A 27621-nucleotide genomic window follows, 5' to 3' on the forward strand; every position below is an offset into this window, starting at 1 on the left:
TGCCTGGGGGCCTGGGCTGGCGGTGGGTGTGAGGTGAGGGTGGCCATGAGGGAGCAGGGAGGGCTTCCCCTCAGGGCTCTCTCTGGGAAAGGGAAAGAAGTAAACACAAAAACAGAGAGCTGGCAAAGTTGAAAGTGTTCAGTTTGTTTTCTCTTTCTAGTACAAAATCCTTTTTCCTTCGTTCTTCAGCTTTTAAGACAAAACCGTTACATTGCTGTTTTTTGCCACCGACAGTAAAAGTGGCTGGAAATGGCTGAATGGCAGGTGAAGTGTCTGGTCAGAAGCAGAAGGGTGCTGACCTCCCCAGTTCTACATGGAATGGCACAGTCAGGCTTTCCCATCCCATGCAGGGTCCAAAGACTTTGATCTTAAACGTGGCCTTTGGAGGTGTCATCCTCCCTGAGGGTCATCCCCCCGAAGCTGTGCACATCGATGAGCAATTGGGTAGATTACGCCATTGATATCTCAGAAGTCAGAGTCCCAGGATCATAGAACAGACTGAGTTGGAAGGGACACACAAAAATCAGGTCCAATTCTTAGCCCTGCAAAGAAACATCCCCAGAATCACACAATGTGTCCAAGAGTGTTGTCCAAGCATTTCTTGAACTCTGTCAGACTTGGTGCTGTGACCACTGCCCTGGGGAACTGTTCCAGTGCCCAACCACCCTTTGGTTGAAGAAGCTTTTTCTAATGTCTATTTTGCTGTACCAAAAATTTGTTTTTTCAGAAGAATAAGGATGAAAGGCAATGTTTTAGCCTACAGACAAGGTATGTTCCAGGTATGTATGCTGCTGGTCTTGAAGGTCCACTTTTATTAGAAGCACTCATATTTTAATGCTGGTAAAACATGTACAGCTGGAGAGTGGACATGAATTTTTAGAAAATCCAGAAGGCACACAACAGCCAGATGTTTGCCTGTAGCAATACTCCTCTTTTGTAAAGCAGAAACCAGTTTTTTAGTTCCTCAGCTTTCACTTACACACATACCCCTAACAACGAAAAAAAAAAAGAAACCACCCCTCCTGATGACACTTCCCTTTCTTGGCTAGAATTTTCCTGCCTCCAGGGCTGAAAGAGGAGCCCATCCAGTGAGTTATTTGTAGGTCAGCTGGTCTTCCCATGATGAGAAATAACAAGGTGATGAAACTAGTTTTGTATTTTGGACGGGTGTACCTATTGAATGCTCAGGTTTTATGTGTATTTTTTAATGTGTTTTTCTCAAAGCACATAATAATGAAGAATTGTGGCATCTCCTTCCTGGGTAGCTATCTACTCAATATGCAAATGTATTCCCAATGCCCTGCTGGAAGCCTCCCAGTCAGTCCTCACTGAACAGTTCCTGCATTGCATCTGAGAGTCCAGAACCAAAGACTTTGCTGTCAGGTTGGTGAAGGCAAAACAGGCTCTCCATGAAGGAGGAAATATTTGATAGTTATGATGTGCACATATTTCTTTGAGTTTGTTTTTTTTTCTTTTTTTATCAGTTGGGGAAAAACAAGCGGTGGCAGCAGCTGTGCCGTGTGAGCGAGTGTGTCATGAGCCTGCTGGGCAAGGCATAGTGAAGGGCATTATTCCTCTGGGAGGTTGGCACTGGCCATGGCCCTCCAGAGTTGCCACAAAGGATTTTCTGTTCGACATCTAACGCAACAAACACATTCGTATGTTTGCAGAGGGTTTCCATGGAAACCGTGTAAACTGTGATGCTGGCAGACAGAGGCAAAGGTTATACTATTGTAGAGGCCCTTTTATATTCTCTTGAAATGTTTCAGAGCAGCTATATTTCTTAACTGATATTCTGAGCCTCTGCAGCAATTTGTTCAGATTTTTGGTTTGGTCTTTTGTTTTTCCTCCTTCCCCCCCCCTTGTCTTTTTCATGGTTGTACTGAGGAGGTCAGATGAGATGCAAGAAATGAAAATGTGGTTCTTTTTTCTTTTTTTTTTTTCAGATGGGATCACTTGAGTGTCATTATTTGAATTGACTTATCTTTCTGTTAGTGGTAATGATGCAATTGGAAATGGAAGGAGGGCACCAAAAAAAAAAATCAACCCCTACTAGTACATTTCTCATTTTTGTCAAGTGCTTTTATTGCTCAGGTAAAATTAACTTGGGTTATTGCTCACTGGCACCTGGAAAATTTTTAATGCTGGTCTCCTCTCAGAACAATGAATTTATGCTATTTTATAGATAGCAGTTTTAACACTGGCTAGCCTTTAGTATACTATGAGGGTACATGATGTTTTTAAATTTAACCTGCAGATTTAAATTTCCAAACATACCTGTTGCTTTGTTCGTGTTTCAGAAGTACTCCCAACTTGGGCACAAACACTACTTATTAAGAAGAAGGAAAATTATTGACTCTTCTATATCCAGGTTCCCCTTTGATAGTCTATGTTTGCTAAATGATGCTTGTTCACAACTTCAGCTTAATTATCATGGGAGATTATTTTAAATGACTGCATCTGTGTCTGGGCTCATGCTGCAGGTCAGGAGAGGTCCAGGTACTGCTTGTTCACCTGCTCTATGAAAGTGAGATCATACCTCATCATGCTGTGCATGTATTCATTCCTGCCACTTAACTTTTGAGCCTGTTGCTTACTTTAAGCCAAACTTGGTACAAAGGTAAAAACATCATTTGCTTGTGCTTTACAGAGGCTGATATCTGGTTAAAGATGGAGGATTTTGATGCTGAGCAGCATCCTCAGTACCTGAAGCACAAGTTGCTCAGTCCATCTGATTATAGGGCACCGACTAAAAGAAAATCCAGGTTAATGTAGATAATTAACTGAACCCAATCACAAGTTTGCAGAATCAAGAGATAATTAAAATTCTCAGTTTTAAAGACTAAAACATACTTTCCTGAAAAAGGGCAGAAACCTTTTAAGTGTATAAAATATTGCAATCTTAAACAGACAAGTAACATTAAGGCATTGTGTTTCTGTACTTGTGAAGGTGCTGTCATAATTACACAAGGCAGCACTTACTTTTTGTGGATAAAAGAATGAAACAGCCAACTTGGAGAACTTATTGTTGTGGGAGACAGTTTCTAACAGAGAATGAAAAGGTGGAATGTGCTGTTAGCTCAGGATGGCTGCTGATTTACTTTTGGATAGCCAGGCATGACCACAACCTCCTGCACCATGCCAAGAGTGGCCAGGAAGGGATGGCTTTGTTTGTTTACTTATTTCTCATGTTTTGCTATTTATATATCAGATGTATAATTATTAAAGGCTTCATATCCAGTGCCTCATAAATGTGACAGTTAAAAATAACTTCAAAAAAATAAACCATCCATTTTAGTCTTCTAGAAACCACTGCTCTCCCAGTCCAGTATCACACAAACAACATGTTAAATATGACATGAAAACGAACACAGGATAGATGTAATGAAAACCTTTCTTCAAGTTTCATCCAGCATAATTGTATAATTGCACTCTCTGAGGGACTGGGGTTGTGTGCCAGGTAGGAGTGTTTCTCATTATGAATTCCACTTTCCTGAGTTTAAAGCCAGAAGTCTCAAGAAAAAGTCTGTTCTTATAACACAAAACTTTGCATGCTTTCATCACATCATACTGAAAGCTTTTCAGTACAAACTTTGATTAGTTTTGATAATTTATCACAGAGAGAGAACATGTACTGATGAGGCAGGCCAAAATCAAAATTCCTGAGCAATTTGCCAGAGAATTAAAAAGAACAAAATTATAAACCCACAGCAACCCCCAAATGGTATCTTACATGCTTGTTTCAATGCACACTGGAAGCATCACTCAGTAATTAAAATAAAAATAGCAATCCAGCTATCTCCCTGCCCAAAATGCTGCAATAAATTAGCAAGTTAGAGGAACACATCTTATAGGAAAAAAATAAATTTAAGTACTGCCCAACTCTAAAAGTAGCACCTACTCCTGTTCTTCCAGAAACCTTTGACATCAAACTCCTGAGACCAGATCAGTCCTGCAGATTCCTTTTTCCCTCTTTGGATTAAGAAATTATTTCAAAAAAACGATGTGGTTCCTCCTTATCCCCACTGTGGTTAAGGCAGAGCTCTGGCTGCCCTGGGTCAGTGCTGTCCTCCACAGCATTCCAGCACATCTGTGAGAGCTGTCAGGAAGGAGCCCTTGACAAGCATCTAATCACCTACTATTCAGCACTGTGTTAATCAAGTTTTGTGGTATTTTTTGGGCATGTTCTTGCATGGAGATCTTTAATTCTTTGAACAGTGTTAGGTTTTTACAGATGTTTATTAAAAAACTCAGGAAGCACCCAACACAAAAGTGAAAAAACCCCTGAAAAACCTAGAAAAGATGTTATTTACCTTTATTCATCAAGTAGATGGACTCTCCATAGCCTCAGACATTTTTTTGTATCATAAATAATTTTCTTATGGTGTAAGGTGAAATGCTGTTTACCTAGGATCATTTCCATCAGTTATTCAAATATTGAGGGGAAAAAAGCATCACCAAAGCTCAGAACATAATGTCATTTTTCTAAAAATCACTAATTGACTTTTAAATTTGTTGCCTTTAATTCTTAATGTTAGAGTTGTGAGAAGAATTTACCTCTACATTTCAGGCTCTGAACTTCAGCCCATGGGTAAGGTGTCAGATACTGCTGCCCAGTATAAACATACACAGGTTTATTTGCAAACAAGCCAATAGCATTTTCAGGCCAGGTTTACTCATGAGCTTTGGAAATTCAAATATAATTACTCTTGAGTATTTAGTTAACAAGAAGACAGATCCATCTAATACATTTGTTGGCTTCAGAATATTCTTGAAATTACAAATAAAAAAAAACCAGTAGAAGGCAAAATTGGAAGAATTGTTTGGGGAAGGATTTGAGGGAGAGTCTCTAGTGCTGCATGATCAAAGGCTGCAAGTGCCTTCAAAATTATCACAGTCTTTGGAACTGGAATTCTGAGTTACTGGTGCTGCAGCTTCTTCAAGTTAGAGGAGAAACCAGGAAGATTTTCTTCATTCTTCACTTGCATGATAATGCTGTAGTATAAAGCGAGTGTCTTCTGAAGCAGTCTGGGGTGGATGGTTGCTTGAGCCACCTTGGCTGCTGGGAAGTTCTGTTCCCAGTACATTGGACCATCTCCTCTTTAGACATGAAATATTCATGCTTCATGCAACTGAGATCAGAGGAGAGGATGGTTTGAGTCTCTAGGACAAGTGTTCAGTGTCAGCTGGTGTTCCATTCTAAGAACAATCACGGATGTGTGCAAGTCCCCATGGTTTTGTGTAGCATGCCAGCATGCATCCATGCTCTGTAGTACCAGAGTAGTTTGCTGTGGAGTGTCTTTTATTTTATCCAAGTTTTCAGGGCTTACAAGTGATGATGGAGGAGGAGAATTATGGGATAACAGTACATAATTGCTTGCTTGTGCTGGAAAATAATAGTAACCTAATTATGAAATATTTATGTATTCTGCTTTTGACTTTTAAAATACTGCTCTTACTACTGGGCTTGATGCTGACTCACCCTACCCCTCACTGTTTGTCTTACCAAAGCTTTTGCTAGTAAATCCTCAGCACTTGTTCAGAGATGTGCTGGCTGCTGCTCTGGGCACATCTGCTTCTCTGTTCAGTGCTGTGGTTAAGTCCAAAGTGACCCTCTGCCATCAGCTGGGCTTGCTTGAAATTCAGGGGAATAGTTTTCCATTCCTGAAGGTGTAGAAGATCTTTGGCTCTCTAAATTCAATTTGCTTTTCTAATACCGTGAGCAAAAGGTGGCAGACACAAGAAGGAGGTCAAATTCAGGCCAAGTCAATTGAGATTGATGTGCATATTTGTATAGGTTAAACTTTGAATGCATGTGAAACTTTCTGCATATGCTAGTTGTGTAGTTTGTTGGGGTGGGTTAATTATTTTCAAGCAAGCTGAAGACGGTACTAACCATGTGACTATACACAGAAAAAGTGTTTCTCACTACTGTAAATCCTAGGGATTTCCCTGGGAAGGATAATAAAAGCAACATGCTGTGAACATAGCTAATAAAGTAGTTGCCTTTTGAACTTTTGAGTAGGTCAGGCAGGTCCTTGTGACCCTGCTCTGCTCCATGCTTTCCCCTGCTCTCCTCCCCCAGATTATTTTTAACCCTCCTGCCTTTGTGTAACCACTGTAGACTCAAGCTTCATGGAGAGATGTGCTTAGCACAATTAGGGAATGGTATTTTCAGAGGTGGGGGACTGAAACATGTGCTCTGGGAGGGGCAGGATTGTCTCAAGGCAGTCAGGAAAACATGAAAAATTGTAGCATAAGGTATGTGTAACTTAAGTCCTCTAAAGATGACAATTTTTTATGTATTAGGGATGCAACTATAACCTCCATCAAATTCTGTGTGTTTGTTCACTTTTCCCTTGTTATGTTTTGACAGTCACAAACATTTGTTTGTAAATGGACGAAGGAGGGGAAAAAATGTCCCATATGCTAAAGCAAGACTAATTTTGGTAATGGAGAAAAAAGAAAGTCTTGGAGCCTTGAATGGGGTGAGAAGAGACACTCTCAGCATAATCTGTGAATAGAGATTTACAGTTTTTTGTGCCTTGTGCCGTCTCATGGCTGATATAAGCTGTTAGTCCTATTAACAGAGCCTTCCCTCTACACCTCAATTTGAGCTTGCCTTTTTTAAGGATTTGCTAGAGGAAGGGGTATAGCTCTTTTCTCACAATGCCTAAGGTTTTTCCCCTTGCTCATGGCCAGTCAGTGGCAATGTGCCTGCTGTACAGTTAGGCCTGGGCTTGGCTGGCATCATTTGTCTCACACTTTTATCAATCCCTAAAATTACTATTTGTAAATGATAGTTAAATACCTTAAGGCAACCATAACATTTACACTAAGCCTCTTCTTCTTATGTGAAATCAATATATGTAGTTTTGTCATTTTATCTAATATATTTTGAGTTTTTAATTACAGCTATCATAAATCAGCTTGTTGAAATGCTCTTGTTTTCTATTAAATGTGAGAATGATGTGTAAGTCAGTAAAATGTTAAAATTCCTTTTTGCAAGGCTAGCCAGTTTATTTTGACATAGTCAAATTGATATTGGTGTATTAATGTGACTTATGTTATTGCTCTTCATATAAAATTTATGGCAGAGTGATTCAGAGATCCCAAGATGAACTGGGGAGAGTTGTGCAGGGTGTGGTGCATAATATTAATAAAGATACAATTTGTCCTGAAGACTGTATGATCGAAGACCTGGCACAATCTCATCTTTTCTTCAAGTTTCCAGTTACAATTGTCCTACTGAGATTAGCTGTTGGCCAGGTTTCCCAGTGCTCACTTGTGAGTTATGGAGGGCGCAGTGCTGCAATTCTGTATGGTCAGTGCACGGTGGTGGTGTTAAATGGGGTCTACACTGAGCTGTCAGTGTTGCTAAAGGTCAGGATTTGATGTGAAGAGAGAGGAACTCCAGGGGTTTGGGCTATAAAAAGGTGTAGCTGTGTGCTACCATACACAAAATTGGTTGTTGGTGTAAGTATTTGTAAAATCCAGCAGTTGCCTCATGTCGATCATCTGGATTGCCCACTGTCGCAGCCTCTGACTCTCCAGCTAAACCCAGGGGGCAGCTGCTTTGGCCATGACATTTCTCAGGATAATCAAACTGCCATAAATCACAAAGACTTTTCATGTGCCCTGGAACTGATAAGAGGTTTCCCTGTTCTCCAGTGTCACACATTGTACCAGTGACCCAGGAGAGCTCCTGCGGGTTGCTGGGAGTAGTCCTTGTTACTCCAAATGGCTCTATCCAGGTTAATGTGAATCAATGGATTTCAAAAAAAGTATTTACATAACAGACTTCTTTCTTCTACTCCATAACCTTATGTAGATCTGTATATAAAGTAGAATTTTTTTCCCCTGCATCTGTGCAGGTCAGGGACAGCCCAATAAAAAAGTCACCAGAGGAAGCAGGAGACTTTGCAGGAGAGGGAGAGAGGAAGAGCATTGCAAAATATGGAAGGCTGGGACTGCCATCAGCTTTTCCAGTAAAGTTTTCTTTTCACAGAGAAGTTCTTATTTTATACTGTGGAGGAACCCAGGTTTCATGTATTCCAGGTGACACAGGGACATTGTTCAGCCATTGTCTCTGTGTGTGGGCTGTGTGTGTGTGCCTACTTTCACAGCTTAATACGGATAAGTGCTACCAGAATGTAATCTTTTAATTTAGCGCTCTGTTGTCTGCTAACTCGTGAAATATTTTTAGGTGACTTAAGTACAAGTGATTATGTAGATAAGCAGGGGTGAGTCTTTAAAAATAAAGTGCTTTTCATTGTCACCTATGTGAATTGTTTCACCAACAAACTGTATTCCTCTTCTGCTGCTTTTCTGTAACTAGTTTGCATGTGTGACTGGGTTTGTTCTGACTTGCGTGTTTTGTCTACAGAACATGATAATCTCAAAATGTTCATAATGTCTGCGCAATCTTAACAGTTTTTGTGTAAAAAAAGAAAACACTTCATGGAGCAGAGCAAGAAAACGATTGCACTGCTGATTGCTCAGGTGTCATGCAATGCAGTGATGGCAACATCCTGGTTATGTACTGCCTTTCCTTGGCACAAGAGGTTCCACGTGGGCAGAGGGAGCTGAGCTCCCAGGGTTATGCTTTTGAGACTGGTTTTGTCTTTTATCATACTGACTCTCAGAAAAGGGTGACTGGATAATTTGCTTATCAAGGGTTCCCTCCCTTTTTTTACATGAAAAACTGATGCAGCAGTGAAGGAAATAGTTTGGGTCTACAGGGTTAAGCATGCAAGTTCATTTATGAGACTCCACACATGCAAATAGCATTTATGGCCATGTGGTAGAGCATATTGGATACATCAAACCAGCATTCTGGGCTCCGGAAGTTTTTTCCTCACTTGTGCTGAAAAATGTTGGCAAGCCAGGCTGCAAATGTGGAGGTGCAGGCTGCACCTGCTGCAGGCTGAATGCATTATAAGGAACCTTCCTTAACAGAGAAAAAACATCACCCCTGCAGTTAAAGGTAAAGCTACAGGCCTCAAATTCTCATGTTCTGTGTGGCTGTCAGCGACCCACTTAGTTCTCACTTCTTGACAATAAAGTGTGTCTGGCTCAGTTCCAGTTTACACTGAGTAAAGAGTGAGTTGCACAGCTTGACTATTTGTGTTGACTTTACCATTGCATGATGTAACTGGGAAAAAAATAATGCTTTAGATTTAGCACAGCAACACAAAAACAAGGTTCAAATGCACTCAAGTGTTTATTTCTTAGGAAAAAAAAATATCATGATGCCATACAGTCTCTTTAATGTGGTGTCTGAAGAGATGATCATTTTATTACCTTGCTCTGTTAAAAAGCAGGGAGGCTTAAATATGCAGTGCTGGATTAGACTATTTGATTAGTAACCAGTTTGGGCTGTAGTATGACAAATTGTTTATGGCTGCATTGCTACTGGAAGAAATGGTGTTTGACACTCCTGTATCATCATTATCTTTATTTCAGAACAAACATTTGTGTAGATATGCAGCTAACTGGCAGGGTAACTGATACAGCTGAAAATTAATCCATTAAAAAAAAAAAAAAGAAAACAACTAAAAAAACCCTTACAATCATTTGCTGGTATGAATCTGAAGATGTGATAAAGGGGAAAAGATTGAATGGCTAGGCAGGCTGGGAGGAGATATGGCTATTTTTAAATGCAAATTAATTTGTGTCAATTTAAGGGTGTAGTTTGGCTTGAGTGCTAGTGTAAGGAATTCCTGTGTATTAGTAAAATCAGTTAATAAAATTTTGAACAAATGCTACCTATCTAGTTATTTCCAGTTCCACAAATTGAGTTTAGGAAATACATCTGAACACACATCTTACTCACCTGAACAATGTGTAAAGTAAGAAAATCACAAATCCATTGCAAGATTTAAAAAAAATAAATAAAATCTTTCAACTCAGGTATTTATGGTATTTGAAGTCCCCATCAGTTGAATTTCAGAATTAATTTAATTTTGAGGTGCTTACCCCATTTTTTTTTGCCTTGAAAGAGTTGCAGTTATTAATTTGTGTGTCATTACTAAAATATGTAGGAGGGAGGATGAACAGTTAACTTTCTAGTGCCAAAAAATAACATTGGTGACCCTCTTGTCAGTCCACATTCTCCTACATATTTCCCCATCCCTCTCAACCGTTCCCCCATATTCCTGAAGTGTGTGTGCTGCTGCCAGCTGACGTAGGTAGCTGACGGTGTTTGCTAAAGCCAAGTCTTTGATTCAGACTGGAACCTGTTTCATGGGGAGGCTGGAACTGAGATCAAGAGACGCCCAGTTTGCTTCCAACAAGTCTCCTGGCAGACAAGATATTGGAGGGGGGGTGGGGGGGAGAGAGAGCAGACTGTTCCTTAAAAACAAGCAGGCGAGGAATCGCAGGAGCAGAACAGCTCAACGTGCTCCTGAGAGGAGCTGCTCCGATGAGGGCTGGCCCAGCCCGAGTGCTCGGACCCCAAATCAGCCACAGCAGTTAATGATGCTGTGCACACACTGCTGGCTTGCAGTGCTGGGAGCTCTCAGTAAGATGGATTGCACTGCATAGATAAAATGGAGATGTCTGAACCCAGCCAGAAAAGATCAGCATAAAAGGTAGGTTAATGTTCCGTTGCTAGGTGATCTAATAATTTGGTCCTTTCACTGTTATTCTGTCTGGTGGTATTTATTTTTATATACATTCAGTGCATTATGAAAGATATAAATATATCAAGTCAGTGCTTCTTGGGGGGTTCTTTCTCAATATAAATTTTCCTCGCATTTGGTCTCCTGCACTTTCTTTTTTACTTTAGTACTTCTTTTTTCTCTGACCTCATTATTATTTTTGTGATTTGACATTGAAAATAATTATTGCAACAAAAGCAATAATTAGGTTACTTAGGTTTTACAAAGTGTCAGATGGGGATGCTCAGGATGTAATGTTGCAACCTAAAATCAACAGTTCCAAGTTCCTGGAAAAAAATTGAAGCTCTCATTAAATGAGACTAACTCCTAAGTAGAGAGATAAACAGCTTCCTGGCAGAGGGGGTATGTTCTACTTTCTCTGTGTAGCCCAGTTACGGGTATAAAATACAGAACAGGATATGGAAGCCAAACCCATGAGCTATATAAGGCATCAAAGCACTGGAGGACGCGACCTGTTTTCTTTTGTATCAGAATTCAGTTCAGCATGAGCCAGGAGGGCAGAGCTCGGAGGGGGAAGTGGTGTTAGATTAACAAGTTACGTTGTAGCAAGACCTTGTGAGCCTTTTTGTTTTACAGGTCCTTACAAATGTTTTCAGCTGAGATGAGGATTCTGTGCAACAAAAATTTATCCATTCTGAATTTCAGTTCTTAGTTAGGCCCGACATTGGAGCAGTTGAACCAAGTGTGGGAAAACCGTGAGCCCAAGTGTGGGCTCTTCTTTAACTTTGAATCTCTTTTTAGCATGTCAGCATGTGCATGTTAGGTCAAAATGTGGGCTAAAATGTGTGCCTCAGCAGGCCAGGAGTGATGGCTCTCACCAGGATAGAATCAGATCTGAGTTTATATTTGATTTCTGTGTATGTTTCTCTGTTCTGAGCAGTCTAGATACAGTGTCTTGTTGCTATAGGGTCTCTCATTTCTACCTGTGCCTCAGTCTCTGCAACCGCTCTGGAGCATGCATAAGAAATGTTAGCTAGTACTGTTCAGGAAGGTGGTATCTCACTTTCTTTAATTCATAAACAGCATTGGAGGGGGTAGCCAAAGGTAGTCTTGCAGCAAAGCTGATTTCTTCTCTAGGCACAAGTATCACACACACACAACCTAAAAAAAAAAAAAAATCTAAAAAAAAAAAAGAAAAAAAAAAGGTGGGGGAGAGGATCCTCTATCACAATTCATAGCTATTGAGATCTGGATTTCCTGTAAATACTTTTATCTTAATGCTGGTTCTATGCTGAGAAGGAGATACTAATTTTTTGGTCCCCTAAAGCTGATGGCATTTTTAACAAATATCCTCTTTCTTTAAAAAAAATCAGTAGAAGATGCAAATAAATAATAAAAGAATGGTTGATTTGTTTGAAAATTTTCCAGGAAACAGTAGGGGTTATATGAGAGTCAGCCTGGACCCAACAGAGCGGGCATTGAACCAGACCTAATAAGAACAACTGGACCCAACACCCATATTATGTTCAATAATGGAGGGGTTTTGTACTACAAGGACTTCAGTGTTGTAATCTTAATGGCTAGAGGTAACAAACCAGGCTGAAAGGAAAGAGGAAAAACTAAAGTCCAAGGCAATTAGAAAAATCTCTTTCGTGGATTTTGGGTATTGCCAGTCACATTTGTGCCATTTTTACAGATGAATGGGCTTTTCTGTCACTGTAAGAATGAATTGTAAAGTAATGGACTTGAACTAATTATGTCCTATAAACCTATAATAATAACAATAAATGTGTTTTGAAGTTCAGACATGCATGTAGTTGATCCAGCCAACTGAGTTGATCAGCAGCTGAGCAAGTCTCCTACTTGGGGTTAACAGGTCAGGTTTTAGGGAAATAAATGGTCAGATAAGACAACTCCAGGGAAGGAGGAAAAGAGCAGGAGTCACAGCTGGTCACCAGTTCAAGCAAGGTTCTTCCTATCTGGCTTTCTAGACTGCTTTTAGTTACCTGCAGGTGATGGGAGGTGTCTGTTCTGGCTCAGATGGAGGTTCTTATCCCAACACAGATGGAGAGCAGTGAAGGCTGACAGGTCTGGTCTCAAGTTTTTCTTACCTTGTGGCATTTAGCCAGTGATCTCATGGTCTTATGTTTTCTCCTGATGCTTTTTTTCTTTTTCTTCTTAAACCTCGCCATTTTGGGCAAGGGTGAGAGAGAAGGTACACACAGGGCAGTGGAGCAGAGACATAATACACAATTATATTTATAAGGGTTTTTTTCCTGAGCTGAGTGGTGGTCAGATCCCCAGACACCATCCCAAGAGTTAATTCTTTAGAAAAACTTAAGCTCCTTTCATACTTCTACCAGATTTTTCCCAAACTCTCACTTCCTTGAAGCAAACCCCATTTTCTCCCCAGCATCCCCAAACTGATCCCACATCCCAGGCTTTCCAGAGGTCAGTCAGCAAATGCTGAATGAACTCCTACTGCACCCGAGCAGCACATGCAGAACTCACCAATGTGTTTCCTCAGCCTCTGGAATGAAGCCATCAGAGTTCATGGAGCTTGTCTCCAGGATGTGAATTATACATCCCAGAACATGGTATGTTCATCCAGCATGCCAGGTACCTCCTGGGAGCTCTGTGTGTGCAGCTGGATAATGTTGCATCCCAGATGATGTTTTCTTTTTCTCTCTCTCTGTGGAAAAAAAAAAGGCAGGAAGGGCAAACCAAATTAAACCTATAGGAACTGTTGTGTTTTATCTCAATCCCAAATTTTATCATAATCTGTAGTAGACAAGAAAGTCATAGGCATAGTTTTCTTGGCTCTTACCTGCTAATGCTTTCCCAGCTCTGTTGGTGGTTCCTGTCTGGGGTTTCATACTTGGTTACAGGGCTGCAGTGCCTCAGGATTTCATCCTTGTGCTCTCCCTTGCACTGTCAGCAAAGCCATGTGGGAACAGTGTGGGAAACTGGCTGAAAACCAGTTTGCATCCTCCTGCCAGCCTGGGTCATGGTGTGGCTGAGCAGCAGAGGGTGTCACAAGGACTGAAAGGACTTGCTGCAGGCAGGAGGAGGGCTTGGGCTGCTGAAGCTGGTTTTGACAGGGGTTCCCAGTGTTCCACCTGGGAAATATTTGAGATTACAGTGGAGGCAGTCTGGATGCTCCACGTTGGCTCACTGTTCACAGAACACCCCAAATGGTAATTGCAGTGACACAAACAAGGGTGGGTGAACTGTGCCACAGAGCAAGGACACTTTGATCCACTGATACCAGAATGTCAAACCACGCTGTTGAACGCTGCTTGACTTGGGCTTTTTTCCTCTGAAGATTTGAATTTACATACCAAATATTTTTTTCATGCAAATATTTTTATACTAAATGTATTATTGACTGTAGATATTTGCATGTTAAAATGTATTTTCATAATAAACTTATCTCGTCCTTCAAATCCTGCTTCTCTTTGTTCCTCAAACCTGAGAAAGTGTCCCTCTTCAGTAGCTTTTGAGGAATGGTGTTCCTGAGTGTGCTTTTGAGCCTGATTCTTTGTATGAAAATTCAGGTGTCTGCTTCTTTCCTTTTGATCCAGTTTTGTTTGTGTTTACAAATGCTTATCAGGTTTCTTAATGAGATTTTTAAGCTTTCTACCAAGACATGAAAGTATTTTTATTGGTTTGTTTTTTTTTCTTTTCCTAATCTAATGAGCTTCAGTGAGAGTCTTTGCATACAATTGCACACAAAAGGAGAAAAACTAAAGCTCAGCTGTTTGTTATGGATGTGGCCTCAGTGCTGTGTAAGCCAACATACAACCTCTGCAGTTCCCTCAATGTCTCCAAGTGCTTTGTGAAAGAGCAGGCACCAGCTGGAGCTCAGTGGAAATTCCCTGGTGGTCCTTGAGTCCTGAAGCATTATCTTTAAGCTGTGGTTATGAGATGCTTTGAAAGTGCTGTAATTGAGGAATTTCTTCATTCAAGCTGGGAGATGAGCTCTGGGCAGATATTAAACAGGCCTTCTCTTCTGGGTGTTTGCTTGAATAGCTCAGGAAGGAGAGATGTACAAAAACTTTGGGAGGTGTTAGTGTAGTGCAAAATTACAGACAAAAGTTTGTCATAAAATGTTCAATGGTCATTTCAAATGTCACTCCTAATTGTATGCTTTTTGGTTTTTATTTTACCTCAAATAAAGATGATTGTACACTATCAGAGAACTTACTAATGGTTTTTAACCATTTTTCTAGAATCTTTCCTAAATTTTCTGATTGTCATAGTTACTCACTTGTTCTCCTTTCATTTTAGATGATCTGCAGAGATGCAAAGGGACATTAGTTGTGTCCAGACCTGGAAGTTCCATGCACTGACCTCCTTTGAACTAACACTTTTCCCTGCTTTCCTTTTGTTTCAGGGGAAGCCTTCCCTGCACAGTGTTGAAGCATGAGTGCTGATGCCAGCCAGGTGATCACCACTCCTCCCCCTGCCACGATGCCTCACAAGGAGCGGTACTTCGATCGCATCAATGAGAATGACCCAGAGTACATCCGGGAGAGGAACATGTCCCCCGACCTCAGACAGGACTTCAATATGATGGAGCAGAGGAAGAGGGTCACCCAGATACTGCAGAGCCCTGTGAGTGCCACAAGTGGGGAGTAAAATGGAAAGGGTGTTGTAAAAAAAGAAATCTGTGTCATAGCTAGCTGGAATATCTCTGGACCATCTTCCAAGAAAAGTCGCTAAACAGATTATCGAGCATTTTGTTGGTGTGGTGTTTTGTCTGTGGACAAGCAGCCTTTATAGTGTTGTTTTTTTCCTCTGATACTTTTATATTCTTATGGTTCATTGCACTGTTACAGAAAGATGTGGCTGGCTGCAGGGTTCCTAATTAAAACTTAGGGACGGGGAAGAGAGCGAAGGAGTCACTGGTCAAATAGGAACAAATTAGGGCATTACGTGGTGTTCTGCTTTCTGGGTTTGAATATTAACCTATCATTTGCATCAGGAATGCTTTAATTAACATTTATAATTGGGTTAAGTTTATTTAAAAGCTAGACTATGTTCTTTTTATGTCCTTGAGGGTGATCATACCCCTACTTAGCCACATTAATGCTCATCTACTGGTTGTATAAGTTCAGTACTTGTGTAGACTACATATAAAACTATTCAATCTATTGAACCACTTTTGTAGTAGTTTTAATTTATATTTTAATACCTGTATTCTTTGAGTTTAACCTGATGAATACATTGGAAAGTAATGCTGTTGCTTTGAGTATTTTGAAGCCATAGGCAGTGAGTAAGGCCTGTGGAATGATCCTTTAGGGGTATCCATGTGTAATGCCAGTGTTGAGGATAATGGGACTGGGAAGGGGCTAAGCAGCTTTACAGATCCTTCTGTCTTCAGTTCCTCTGTAAATTGGGGTGCTTCTGTAATTTTTTTTGAAGCTTTTCCATATGTAAAGAGATTGCAAACAGCTGTTAGTAATCACCCTATTATAGTCATCCATGAATAACAGGATTGTTTGCTAAAGTGTTGTCCTGGAGTGTCTCTTGGATCCGTGTGTTGCTTTGAGTATAACATGAACCTGTTGACTAAGGAATTTATTATTTTTCAAGTCAATTTGTGCAAGCTTGGGTTTGCAGCCAGGCTCTTTTATAAGGAAAATACTCTAAGGAGGTACTGCATAATGTTTTAATTATGATCATTTTATGTTAAATACTCAATTGTAAAATGTGATCAGAATCTACTCATTCCTGTTAAAATATTCACATTATGAGTAGCCAGGACTCACAGAAAGACTACATCTTTAGCCTAAGAGATAAAAATAAGTTGGAGAGATCATTTGGTTTTGTACGTGATGGTGGTTTTTTGGTCCTTTTGATGACAGTATTGAATCTGATGAGTGTAACTATTTCATTAACATTTTGTGGCATCTTTTGCCAAGTCTGCCAGATGTAATTGAAGTCCCTTTGCTGCAGCCTCTGTGGTGTTTTTTTTGGTAGATGGAGTGTCAGCATGCAGATTTTAGGAAGGGGTGTGAAGAGGGGTATGAACCCCTGAGTTTAGGCTGCTGTTTTAACAGAAGGCTGCAGGACAGAGAGCTGCTGGGCTGCTGTCAGTGTCCTGCTGCAAGAGAAGCTGAGCCCAGCACTTTTTGGAAAGTGACTGTTCAGAGCTGCCAATAAGTTGCAAGTTTTTGTTGTGTAAGGGAACAGTTGTCCAAATAAGCCAGGGGCCTGCTGCCTGCTTGGCTTAGAGAGAAATGGGAACGTGGGAGCTGAGTGTGGGATCAGGCACGAAGAGGAGTTGTCTGAGCTCCCACTTCCCCTCAAGTATCTCCTTTTATCCTCCCTTTTCCTGATACAGAAAATTTAGAGGAACTGTGCAGTGATTTCTCACGCAAGGAAATGAAAGCATTTTTTGGTATCTATGAGCAAATGTCCATCAAGAGAATTTCAGCATTTATTTGGGGTGGAAGGTGCAGTGTGCCAGGCTCCAGGCTCCAGCTGCTGAGTGCCATACTGTCCCTGGGACTCAGGACTGAAAACCTTTGCCTTGTTCTCTTGAATTTAAAATTTATCACACAATGGCCAGAAAGTATTGTTCCTGTTACCAGTCTGTGTAGCACAGGTTCAGGAGTGAATTGATGAGCATAGTCCATAGTGGTTTTGTTCTATAGCTGCAGAATTACATTGTGTTAGATATTTTCATGGAACTTTGTTGCTTTTCTGGATTATTCCACTTGACAGAGAGAATATAGTTGTAGAGTGTTTAAAAGAGGAGAAATTATGAGATATAGTTGTAAGGTGTTTAGAAGAGGAGAAATTATGAGATATAGTTGTAAGGTGTATAGAAGAAGAGAAATTATGAGATGCAGTTTAAGGAAGAGCTTGTTTTGCTGGTGAATCTTCACCCAGTCTTACATATATAAATGCACATCTTCACCAAGCCTTGATAAATGCATTCAGATCAAAGAAATAGTCAATTGCCTCTTCTGGCAAGTATTAGTAAATGTGAAGTGTATCTAGCAAGGATAGCAGCTGTCTTAAAAGTACACAAGCTTGTTGTGGTGGTGATATATTGAGGTGAGCTCTGGAGATGCATTTTCTGTGAGCAGAGGTGCAAAACTAAAGGGTTAATCATTGTCACATAGTAGGAAGCTTAGGTACTAATTTAATCTGGTTATATTAACAAGCTTTATTTATTTATTTCTTTCAAGTAGGAAAATCTAAATCCTTTAGCAAGAAAATAAATTAGAGGATATATTTCAGGAACCACAGTATATTTTACTCAGTGCATGTTTTTGTAAGGGCTACAGGCCTGACCAGACACCTTCAGACATCAAGCTGCTGCATCTCTCTGATGTACTGTTTGGTGCCCTTACTAGTGTGCAATCTGAATACTCCTCTCTGATGTGCAATTTCCCTTTCCTAAATTAAATAATTTAAAAGCTACTGAAAAGCTATTTCCATTACCTCTGATGTTTGCTAATGTCTTGGAGTCTGTTCTTATTAAACCTTAAACAAATCATAGTTGTTTTCTGACCATTGCCCATGGAGAATGTCCTGACATTATCAGTGAGCTCTCAGATGTGTTTGCCTAATGCTGCATGTAGCCCCTGAGCATCTGATAGCCTGGAGAATCTGATAAACTGAACATGTTTGCTCTTCTGTGTCTGTTAGAAAAGTGGAAAGAAATTAAAATCAGCTAGGCCTGAGCAGTGTGATAGCATCCAGAAGTACTGCTGGCCAATTTTAGCATGAAGCCATTTAGGTTTATTTTAGTAACATCTTCAGTTTCAGAGGATTTGGGTAGCATGTTGTTATTTTTAAAGAAAGGTACTACATTTATACAGTGGACTAGTTTTATTGCTTATTGGGTTCAAGATAATTGCCCTATAATATATCCAAAATCTGAAAAAATGGGTTGGTTGTTGTAGGGCTTTTTATATTTTCCAACTTAACTCTGCAATTAAAAACAGTTTTGTCTGTATGCTAAACAGTCATATGTTGCTTGTTACACAGAGTTACTATGTTTTTCACAGAGCAAAAATATATTTGCTGTACCATCAAACTCCTTACTTCACTTATGTTATACAAGTCCTTCTGGCCTTTATTTCCTTCTAGCATTTCTCTGATGCTGTCACCATAGCAACCAGAAACTCTTAAAACACTTTAAAAAAAAAAGGGCAGTGGTTGTGCAGTTATGGTGTTTATGGAAACTGAGCAGCCAGTTCAGCACTGAGGAGCTGAGTGAACATCCAGGTACAGACTGGGAGAAGATCCCCACAGCCATGGTGAAGCAGGGAAGGTGTTGGGTGTTTCTGCAGGCAGGCAGCAGTGTCACACTGCTTCCAGTGGAGTGAGACCATGTGAAACTATCCACCCAGCAGAAAAGCTTCTACAGGCTGGAGCTGGCAGGACAATGTGTGTAACCCAACAGGAAATTAGGGTCCGGGCTTAGGTTGCTCTGAGGAGTACCTTCCATCCCTTTATATTGGTGTATTGGAAGGAAAGCTAGAGGTGAGGATGGAAATGGGAGAAGATGTATTCCTGTATAAAAGATGTGTTTATATATGAGATACATATATATATATGTATATATATATCTATATATTTTATATATAGATATAGATATATATAGATGTATATGTTCATTATTTTTACTAATATAAAAAGAAGTTGTGTCTGGAGCAATGAGTGGAACAGCTGTTTTATGTAAACATAAAAATGCCCAGTTACTAAAATTTAAATGTGCAGTTTATGTTTTTAATTTACCAGTGAAGTTTTGTGTGGCTTCTTGAGACCCATTGGATGTGCACTGGCTATTTTTACATATAAAACACAGCTATTTGGAGCTCAGGGGTTTTTTTCCTAAAGTTGAGCTCTGTGTTGGCAGGATCCCATCAAACTTGACTTTAATTTAATTCTGGATCTAGAGAGTGTCTACCAACCCACCGTGACTCTGCAGGGAATTCAGGGCCACTCTGGCTTGGTACTGCCATTGCAGGAAGGCTCAGGTGAAACTATCCAGACTGAAAAATTTTGGGGGGTTGTACTGAGGTTAAAAATGTACTTCTTTTGTGTGCCTCCCTTCCTGCCTTGCACATGCAAACCACCCCTGCCTCCCACACTAGCCGGTCTTGCCCAAAAAAACACGGGGAGATAACTATACAGCTTAGCAACTCTTCTATTCAGAGGTCTGCCTTAGCATGCAGCATGCAGGCAGATTTTTCTCCTGCACAAAACAAGCAATCCCACCCACACTTGAATTTTTTTCTTGGATATGTTATTTTCAAACCATCAGGACAGAGATGAAGGATGATTTAATTTATTTTTTCCCCCAACTTTTACAGTTGTTTAGCTTACTTTAGTTTGTATCAAGGGAACATCCAGTATTTTTGCAATACCACTCCCTTTTGGGGCAGTTTATTTTCTTAAAAATATCAAAGTCCTTTCAGTTTCTCATATGTTTCGGCTTTTACTGCTCTTTTCTCAGAAGTTCAAAAGCCTTTTGCATCCTTCAGAAGCCTCACCCTTTTGGCCACAAAGGACACACAACCTTTTGCATCACCTGAGGACCTCCTGACTGGGCAGTCCTCTCGCCCTGCAGCTCCCTGCTCTGGTTTTTGTCTTCTCTGACATCTTCCCAATATCCTGGTGGGAAGTCATGACTCTCCTCCCCCTGCAATGGCTTATTTAGGTGCATGCTTTCATCATATAACCTGTGCAGCATTTTGTTCACCCAGAGGCAAGAGCTCAACTTGATATGTCATTGAAGACATACTACAAAACGTCCCTTAAAGATCCCCTGTCCGCTGTGACAACATTTTAAGTGAGAGGGAGTTTGTGGTCAGGGTAACATTGTCTCAAATCAAGGCCATGCACTAGATCTCTGTGGGGACCCAAGAAATCCCCCTGCCCAGCTATCATTCATTTCTGTAGCTGTGATGAGCACTGTAAATTCACACCAATGTCCTGCACCACAAGGGCACATAGTGAGAATTTCCCTTCTTTCTCACTATAAAACTGGGTTCTCTTCACTCCACTCTATTTCCATATTTCTCTTTTCCACTTAGTTTGAACTGTGTTTTTTTCTCATTAGATATAAATGCCACCAGATACACATTGAACAATACCTGGAAAACCTTGGAAAGCCATGACTGGTGACTTTTCTCCTTGGCTGCAGGAGCATGTGCATCCAGAACACCCTGCAAGAGCTCTGCCATCCCTCCTAGTGCATCCTCACCAAGTGTGCTCCCACCCTTCCAAGTCCTGCACTTACTGAAAATCCCAGTTAATTATGCTCAGAAATGCGTGAGACCCCTGACGAGCTGAAATTTGATTTTGTCTAGCATTTTACATTTCATTGTACATTCCATTTACATTCATTACATTTCATTTACATTCCATTTAGCAGGATGTATGGTATGGCTTTACTCCACAAGAGAACACGAGGGAGGGACCCACACCCCATGCAGAGCAGCAGTTGTGTGTGTGGCTGTCTCTGGGTTGGTGGGGATGGGCTTGGCAGAGGAGTTGAGTGCTTCAGGTTTGGCTGTAATCATGGGGTATCTCTAGGCTGCTTATCATAGGAGTGAACACTCTGCTGCAGCTCATGGAGGAAAGCCAGTGTACACCAGGTTAGAGGAGCTGGAAAAACTGGCACAGGCTGAGCTCTGTGTGAGGAGCGCCTTGCTGTCAGCCCAAGGCTAAATCCAGCCCAGGTACCCTCACCCTTCAGTGCAAGTGAAGAGATTATTATAACTTCAGCTAATTCCCCACACTTATTACCAAGGCTACTTCTTTTTGTCTTGACACAGAAGCCCCATCCCCCTTGTTCTCTTTCACAGCATTGACAAACACTTTTTGTGACTCTTATCTTCTCCCCGCCAGCCTTCGCTCCCTGGCGGTTTTTTTGTGGCCAGCTCCACCCTTTTCCACTGAGGGCTCTGGCTGTTGGTATCTAAACTTCAGTCTTGAAAGAGCCTCTTAGGAGCTGTGTTGGCTGTTTCAGTGAAGGTCTTCCTCTCACGGGCAGCCGTGTTTACAGCACAGGAACCAAAATTAACGTCTCTTCACTCTCGAGGACAAAGTACCAGTTAAGTTTTGAAACTTTTCTTCAGTGGTGGAGATTTAGCTTAGAGACTCTGTGTGGGTATGTTTAGATAAGTTGAATTATGCCCTTTTTAAAAATGGATTGAAGATAGTGGAAACTCTGATCAAAATGGGCTAAAGTGAAAATGGTTGAATGGGTTTTTGGATCATTTGGCAGTTTTTAGTCTAACAGCAGTGCTGCTGTGAAAGGTAGGGACCTCACATGTATTTTTCAACAACTTTCCTGTAGAATGATGTGAAACTGTTTAGTCATTACTGTTATTAGTCCTAATGTGAGCACGTGCTTTCCCCTCTTAAAGGTTTGCAGTGGTGTGGAGTATTTGTAGATTACTTGTATACCATTATTATTTGTTTATTATTTTATTTCTACTTCTTTTGATTGGATACATGTAGAAATCAGTGGTCAACAAAAAAGAAACAGCATAGGTAGTCAAAATACTTATAAGCCTTTGTACTTCTTAACATCCTTAGAGAGCTGCCTAGCAAGATGAAGAGACTAATACAAAGTTTTTTAGTAACATCATTATTCTGCACTATGTATGTGTGTATCCATGTAAAATAGGTTATTCTAGCAAGTTAATTATTCTAGTTCTTCCTGAAAAATACTAGTTGTCAACTGGTACATGCAAATGTTGCTTTGATTCTTAAAAGCCCAAATTTACACTGTCAGCTCACAGTTAGACTGTACTTCTGAAAGAAGATGGAAGCAAATGAGTCAGAACCGAGCTTGTTAACTTTGCTCTTGACTTTCAGCCGATCTAAGTTGAAAGATTTTTCCATCTAAACTGCCTGAACCTATGATGTGTATTTGGAAGATGATTGCAAATAGGAGAAGAACTATTTTATGATATTAGAAAGACCTTGACCTAATCATCCTACTAATGACTCCATCAAGAAAAGCTGTGTCTGTTCTGCAGGCTGTGCAGCACCATGTAAGGCTGTCTAAGCTGGTGTAAAAAAGCTGACTACAGTTTTGGAAAGAGTGGAATTCTGGAAACAGTTTTAGGAATAGGCTGAGCTGCCCTTTTCATTTTTACTGGTGAGTGGTGGGGAAATTCATGTCTCAGAGCAAGCTGGTGGAGTGGCACTCAGAAAGTGGGTGAGATGGAAGCAGAGCAGCAGCCTGCATTCTACCAAGGTCAGGCTACTCTCTTGGGTATCTAAAGTAAAAGCCCCACTCAGCATCCTCCTGGTTGTGTATCCTGTCTGAAATGTCACTGTACCTCCTTCCCAGAAGCTGTCAGGGGCCCAGTTCTCACACCATGGGATATTTCCTATCAGACCTTCAGTCTGATGCTTGAAGTGCTGCTTCAGCACAAGTGGGGGGGACACAGGTGCTTGGCTGGGCAGGTGAGGTCCCTGAAGACAGAAGGATGCTTGTGCAAACAGGAAATGATTCCCAGCTGTGAGGGGTGGGTTAGCCTGGCTACATCCTTGCTGTGTGCAGGCACAGGCAGGTGTTGAGTCCAGCTGTGCTGGCAGGATCATGGGCAGCCAAGAGGTGCTCTGCTGCTCACTTTGGGATTTGTACCCCACTGCAGAAAGTCACTGCTTTTAGTGTCTCATGTCTAAAGTTGTCATGGTTTCAAACAAACAAACAAACAAACAAACAAACCACTGCACATGTACCCAAAAAGCCTACTAAATCCCTGAAACTTCCTCTTGATTGAGCAATGCTGAGCATACAGCTGAATAACATCATTTTTCATTCATCTGACAGTACAGTTTTTCCTTTGTCAGCATTTTCTTGTCAAATACTACATCTGAAATTACCTTTCTGCTTGAAAAATATCTGCTTTGTGCCAGAGCAGCATGTTTGTCATCTCTTTGAAAGCATCTCTCTCTCCAGTATGACTTACTTGTATGGCTTTTGCTTGATCACTTGTGGGCAGTATAATGCCACACATATATAAATATATTACAATCTCATGAATTAAAGCAAAAGCAAACAATTTGGTCTCCAGGCTCTAGTTAGGTTTTTAGAAGCAGGCTCCTGCTGCTCTGGTCAGATCCCAGAATCAGAACCCTGCAAGCTAGTGGTTTTACAGAAATCAGTCTTGTACAGTGAAATAAATATCATTCATTTAATGGCTCTTATTAAAGGTAAATTGTTGACCACAAGAAGGTGGTGCCCTTCATAGGAGCCCACTGAGATTACCAGAAATGGAAGAAGGTTGTGCTAGCACATGTGGGGTGGTTACTTAACAGTTCCAAGTCTCAGAGGTCTGTAGCAGTGGGTGAAATGTGAAATATTCATAGATACCCATGTGGCAGGCTGAAGGCTGCTAGCAAACATCATTATGCACTGGCATGTGGATAAATTGCATACCTGATTTTATGCACTTCATCCATATTCTCACCTGCTTTACAACTCATCCCAAACTTCCATACTTGCTACTTTCCTGGCTCTTACCTATCTTCTCTTATTTCTAAAACTGTTTTTAAGGGAAATTGCTCGTTTGGTTTAGCAAAGCTGTTGATACAACACTAAATCCTCATTTCTAGTAGTCTCAGCAAATGTGTAACATACTACTGCTAGCATTAAGGTGCAAAATTAAGCTCAAAAGAAGGAAAACAACATGATGAAAAAGCAGAAGAATTAAAAATACAATATACAATAAACTAAAAAATCTTTCTTTCAAAAATTTCCCGAATATATTACATTACCTTTTTTCTACTATGGAAGTAACATTACTTGTACAGGCTAAAAACGCCTCCAGAAGTCTGAATATGACTAATGAGGGTTTACTATTAATGTTTTTGCAGATCTTTTTTATAGTCCTTGTTGAATTGAAGGAGGAATAATTTAATATAATGCAGAGAACTGGGCAGCCTGATCCAGTTCTCTGCTACCCTTGATCTAAAGTTCTTCCTCATGTCGAGCTGGAGCTTTGCACCTTTCAGTTTATGGCCATTGCTCACTGTCCTCCACTTCTTCTCCCCTAGTTGGGTTTTTTTCCTCTCTCAGTTCTATGTTTTTTCTTTCCTTTTCCTCATCTGCTCTTTTCTCCTGCTGCATAGACCTTACCAACAGCAGCCACAAAAGAGAAAAATCTGACTTTGCCTGTGCATCTTCAGGCTGGTGAGAGGTTCTTCAGCTGTTGGGGAGATGCCACATGAATATTCTGGTTTGCACTGAGAGATCTGTGCAGCAGATCCATTCAGAGTCAGTCAGGGGAATTTTTAGAGGCTTTACTTAGGAAAATCTAGCAAGTCTCAGGTACAAACATGATCCTGACAAAATTATTCTAAGGAGAGCATGGATATCTGAAGAGTTGGTAATTAGGGGTCCTGGAGACTCAACTGTCCAGCTGAGGAGGCTGTGTCAAGTAGAGTCATGAGGATGACTCTGTGGGGCTCAGTAGAACTCTCTCTTACTAATCAAAACCTGTTGGTGAATAGACCCAAGGGATTGGTGGATTTTGCCCAACAGAGTGGGTGTTTTGAAGGACTGAATTAAAATTCAGTGAAGAAATTACATTTGTCATACAGAACTGTTTTCTTTCTTTAATTGAGAGCAAGTGCTCTGCCAAGGAAGGCAAACTGTTAAGGAGCAATTACTTACAGGGAATAGTCTGGAGTTATAATAGGAGCCAGCTGCGTGGTAAAGACACCAAATGTGTTTTTGGAAGGAACCAGGAGTGTTCACAATCCACCTCAGCTTTGGGTACTGCAAGTTTGGGAAGGAACTGCAAGATGCTGCCAAGAAGTAATGAGAGGGCTAGAAAATGTATCCTATAAGTTTGAAGGAACAGAATTTATTTAGTCTAGGAATGTCAGGACTGCAGTGGTCCTAGGACAGGGGGTTGTTGTAGATAGGGAATAATCTGTTTATCATCTCAAAGAAACAGGCTTTGTCCACAGTGCATAGTATATTAAATTTGATACTATGAAAACTTTTTCATTATATATTCTGCAAGAGTTTATCTCTTGGGCTTGCAATCACTTTATTGAGAAAAAGAAGGAAGGGTTTTTCCCTTTGGGAAGGAAAAGTAGAGAGGAGATAGCATTCCTTCTAGTTTTTGCATGTCTGTGATATTACTTGAGCATGGATAAGCTCCAGTTTTCCAGTTGTTTATAACTTTATCAAATTTGAATGGGTTTTCAGAGAGATTACATTATAAAAAAAATATCCAGCACAGAAAGCAACACATCCTGATCGAATTTCAAGTATCTCTTCCAAAATACGGATAACAATTTAATTACTGATAAAAATGGGTTCAATAATTTTAAAAAAATACATTTTATCTTGTTGTGTACTGGGAAATAGTAAATCGTCTGTGACCAAACTCCTCCTTTCTGCCCCACAAATTGCCAGTACCTAGCATGCAAAGTTTAGGTCAGATGATTAAGTCTGGCAAAGTTAAAACAGCTAAAAACAAATTCTATGGGGAAGTTTCATGTAACATTAATTAGAGGCAAAACTAGCAGCCCCACCTATAATAGAAATAAGGTTATCAAGGCTGGGTTTCCTTGATGTTTTTCAAATGTTTCTACAGGCTTTTAGAGAAGATCTGGAATGCCTTATTCAAGAACAGATGAAGAAGGGCAATAACCCCACTGGACTGCTTGCATTACAGCAGATTGCTGAGTACATTACAGCGAGCACTTTTACAGGTTTTTCTTCATCTTCACTCAGTAAGTGAATTATACATAAACTGCTCTTCTTTTTTTTTCTTTTTTTTTTTTTTAATTTGTTAGCAGGGCTTAGGAATGCTGGGATCTCCTCTTTCCTTGAATAAAAATTCTGTCAGAGCTTGCTTCAGCTGTGAAGTAGTACAGATGGTGGCCTTAACTTGCCTTTTTAGGCTTCATTCTCTCAAATTCTTTGACTTGTATAATGATATCCAAAGTGGTTGGAATCCTCAAACTCAGTTATTCTATAATTTGTTAATAAAAGTTGAACTGACATGGGGAACAAAATGTTGTGTTCTGTTACTATTAGAAGATTAACATGAATATAAACTGAGATGTGAAATACATTACCATTTAGTTTCTTTATTTTTCTACTCTTGCATATAAATTGTTACTAAAAAAAAAACAAGAGCTCTGAGATGGGGAGAATCCCCTGGCAAACTGAATTATCAGATAAACAGCTCCCACAGTTAAGAACAGCTCCTAGTCTGCACTCTACTTGTAAAGATGTCTCTGGGATCTCGCAGTTAACACCCAAGTTCTTTCCAAGTCATGAAGCACTGAGACATTCAAGTCAATTTAAGTTCTGTGGGTGGACATCATATGGGAGCTTACAAGCCTGAAGTACAGTGGCAGCTGTCAGCATTCATCATCTTTGGAGATTTGGTCCCAAAATGGTACTTCAGGGTTTATTTAACAAAACAAGTGGAAGAGAACAGAGAGCCCAAATAACCTCGTGTTCATGTCTCTGGTTGGTTGCTGAGACTCTGTGTCCCATTGTTGTTTCTGCTGTGTTTGCCAGGGACAATGGGGACAGATCTCAAAGTGCACACTTCTTTTCCTAAAAACCAAAATGACTTTTACCTCTTTTGATCTTAACTTTCCCTCTGAACAAAGGTTGTGAGCTTTCAGAAGGCTGTCATGCATTCATGAAGGGGAGAGGGGTATGTTTGTGTAGTCACAAGTCAAAGACAGAAATTGATATTGATGATTTCTCTGTTAAGAGGTGATACCTTCTGTCTAAGGATTTGAGAACTCTTGCACTAATCCTAATTTCTTTATTAGGGCTGAATTGAAGTGCTAAGACTGAGATATCTCTTCAAATTAGTTTTGCTGGTGTCAGAAGCCTACAAGGAATGTCTTCTCCTGTAACAAAAACAAACCTCAAAGTAACATATAAAAATACTTCATTAGTGACAAATGTCTTAGAGCCCAGTTCCAGTCCTATGTAGGATATTGATTCAGGAGACAGCTCAGAAAAACC

General features: G+C 40.4%; 1 protein-coding gene across 4 annotated transcripts in view; it reads left to right on the plus strand.

Annotated features, from left to right (window-relative positions):
- ADD3 (adducin 3) overlaps positions 1–27621 on the plus strand; it is a 92252-nt gene that overhangs the window by 52665 nt on the left and 11966 nt on the right. For 3 of the 4 annotated variants that reach the window (XM_071446013.1, XM_071446011.1, XM_071446014.1), the window contains exons 3-4: positions 15019–15239; positions 26222–26360. In XM_071446013.1, the coding sequence (XP_071302114.1) occupies positions 15048–15239; positions 26222–26360 (331 nt within the window). In that variant the 5' untranslated portion in view covers positions 15019–15047. Of the gene's footprint in view, positions 1–10346; positions 10593–15018; positions 15240–26221; positions 26361–27621 lie in introns of those variants that run through there. The other variant, XM_071446012.1, reaches the window with a different exon arrangement.

This window comes from Agelaius tricolor, unplaced genomic scaffold, assembly GCF_023055355.1.
Source record: "Agelaius tricolor isolate 1412-34295 unplaced genomic scaffold, bAgeTri1.0.p SCAF_22, whole genome shotgun sequence".
NCBI lineage: Eukaryota > Metazoa > Chordata > Aves > Passeriformes > Icteridae > Agelaius > Agelaius tricolor.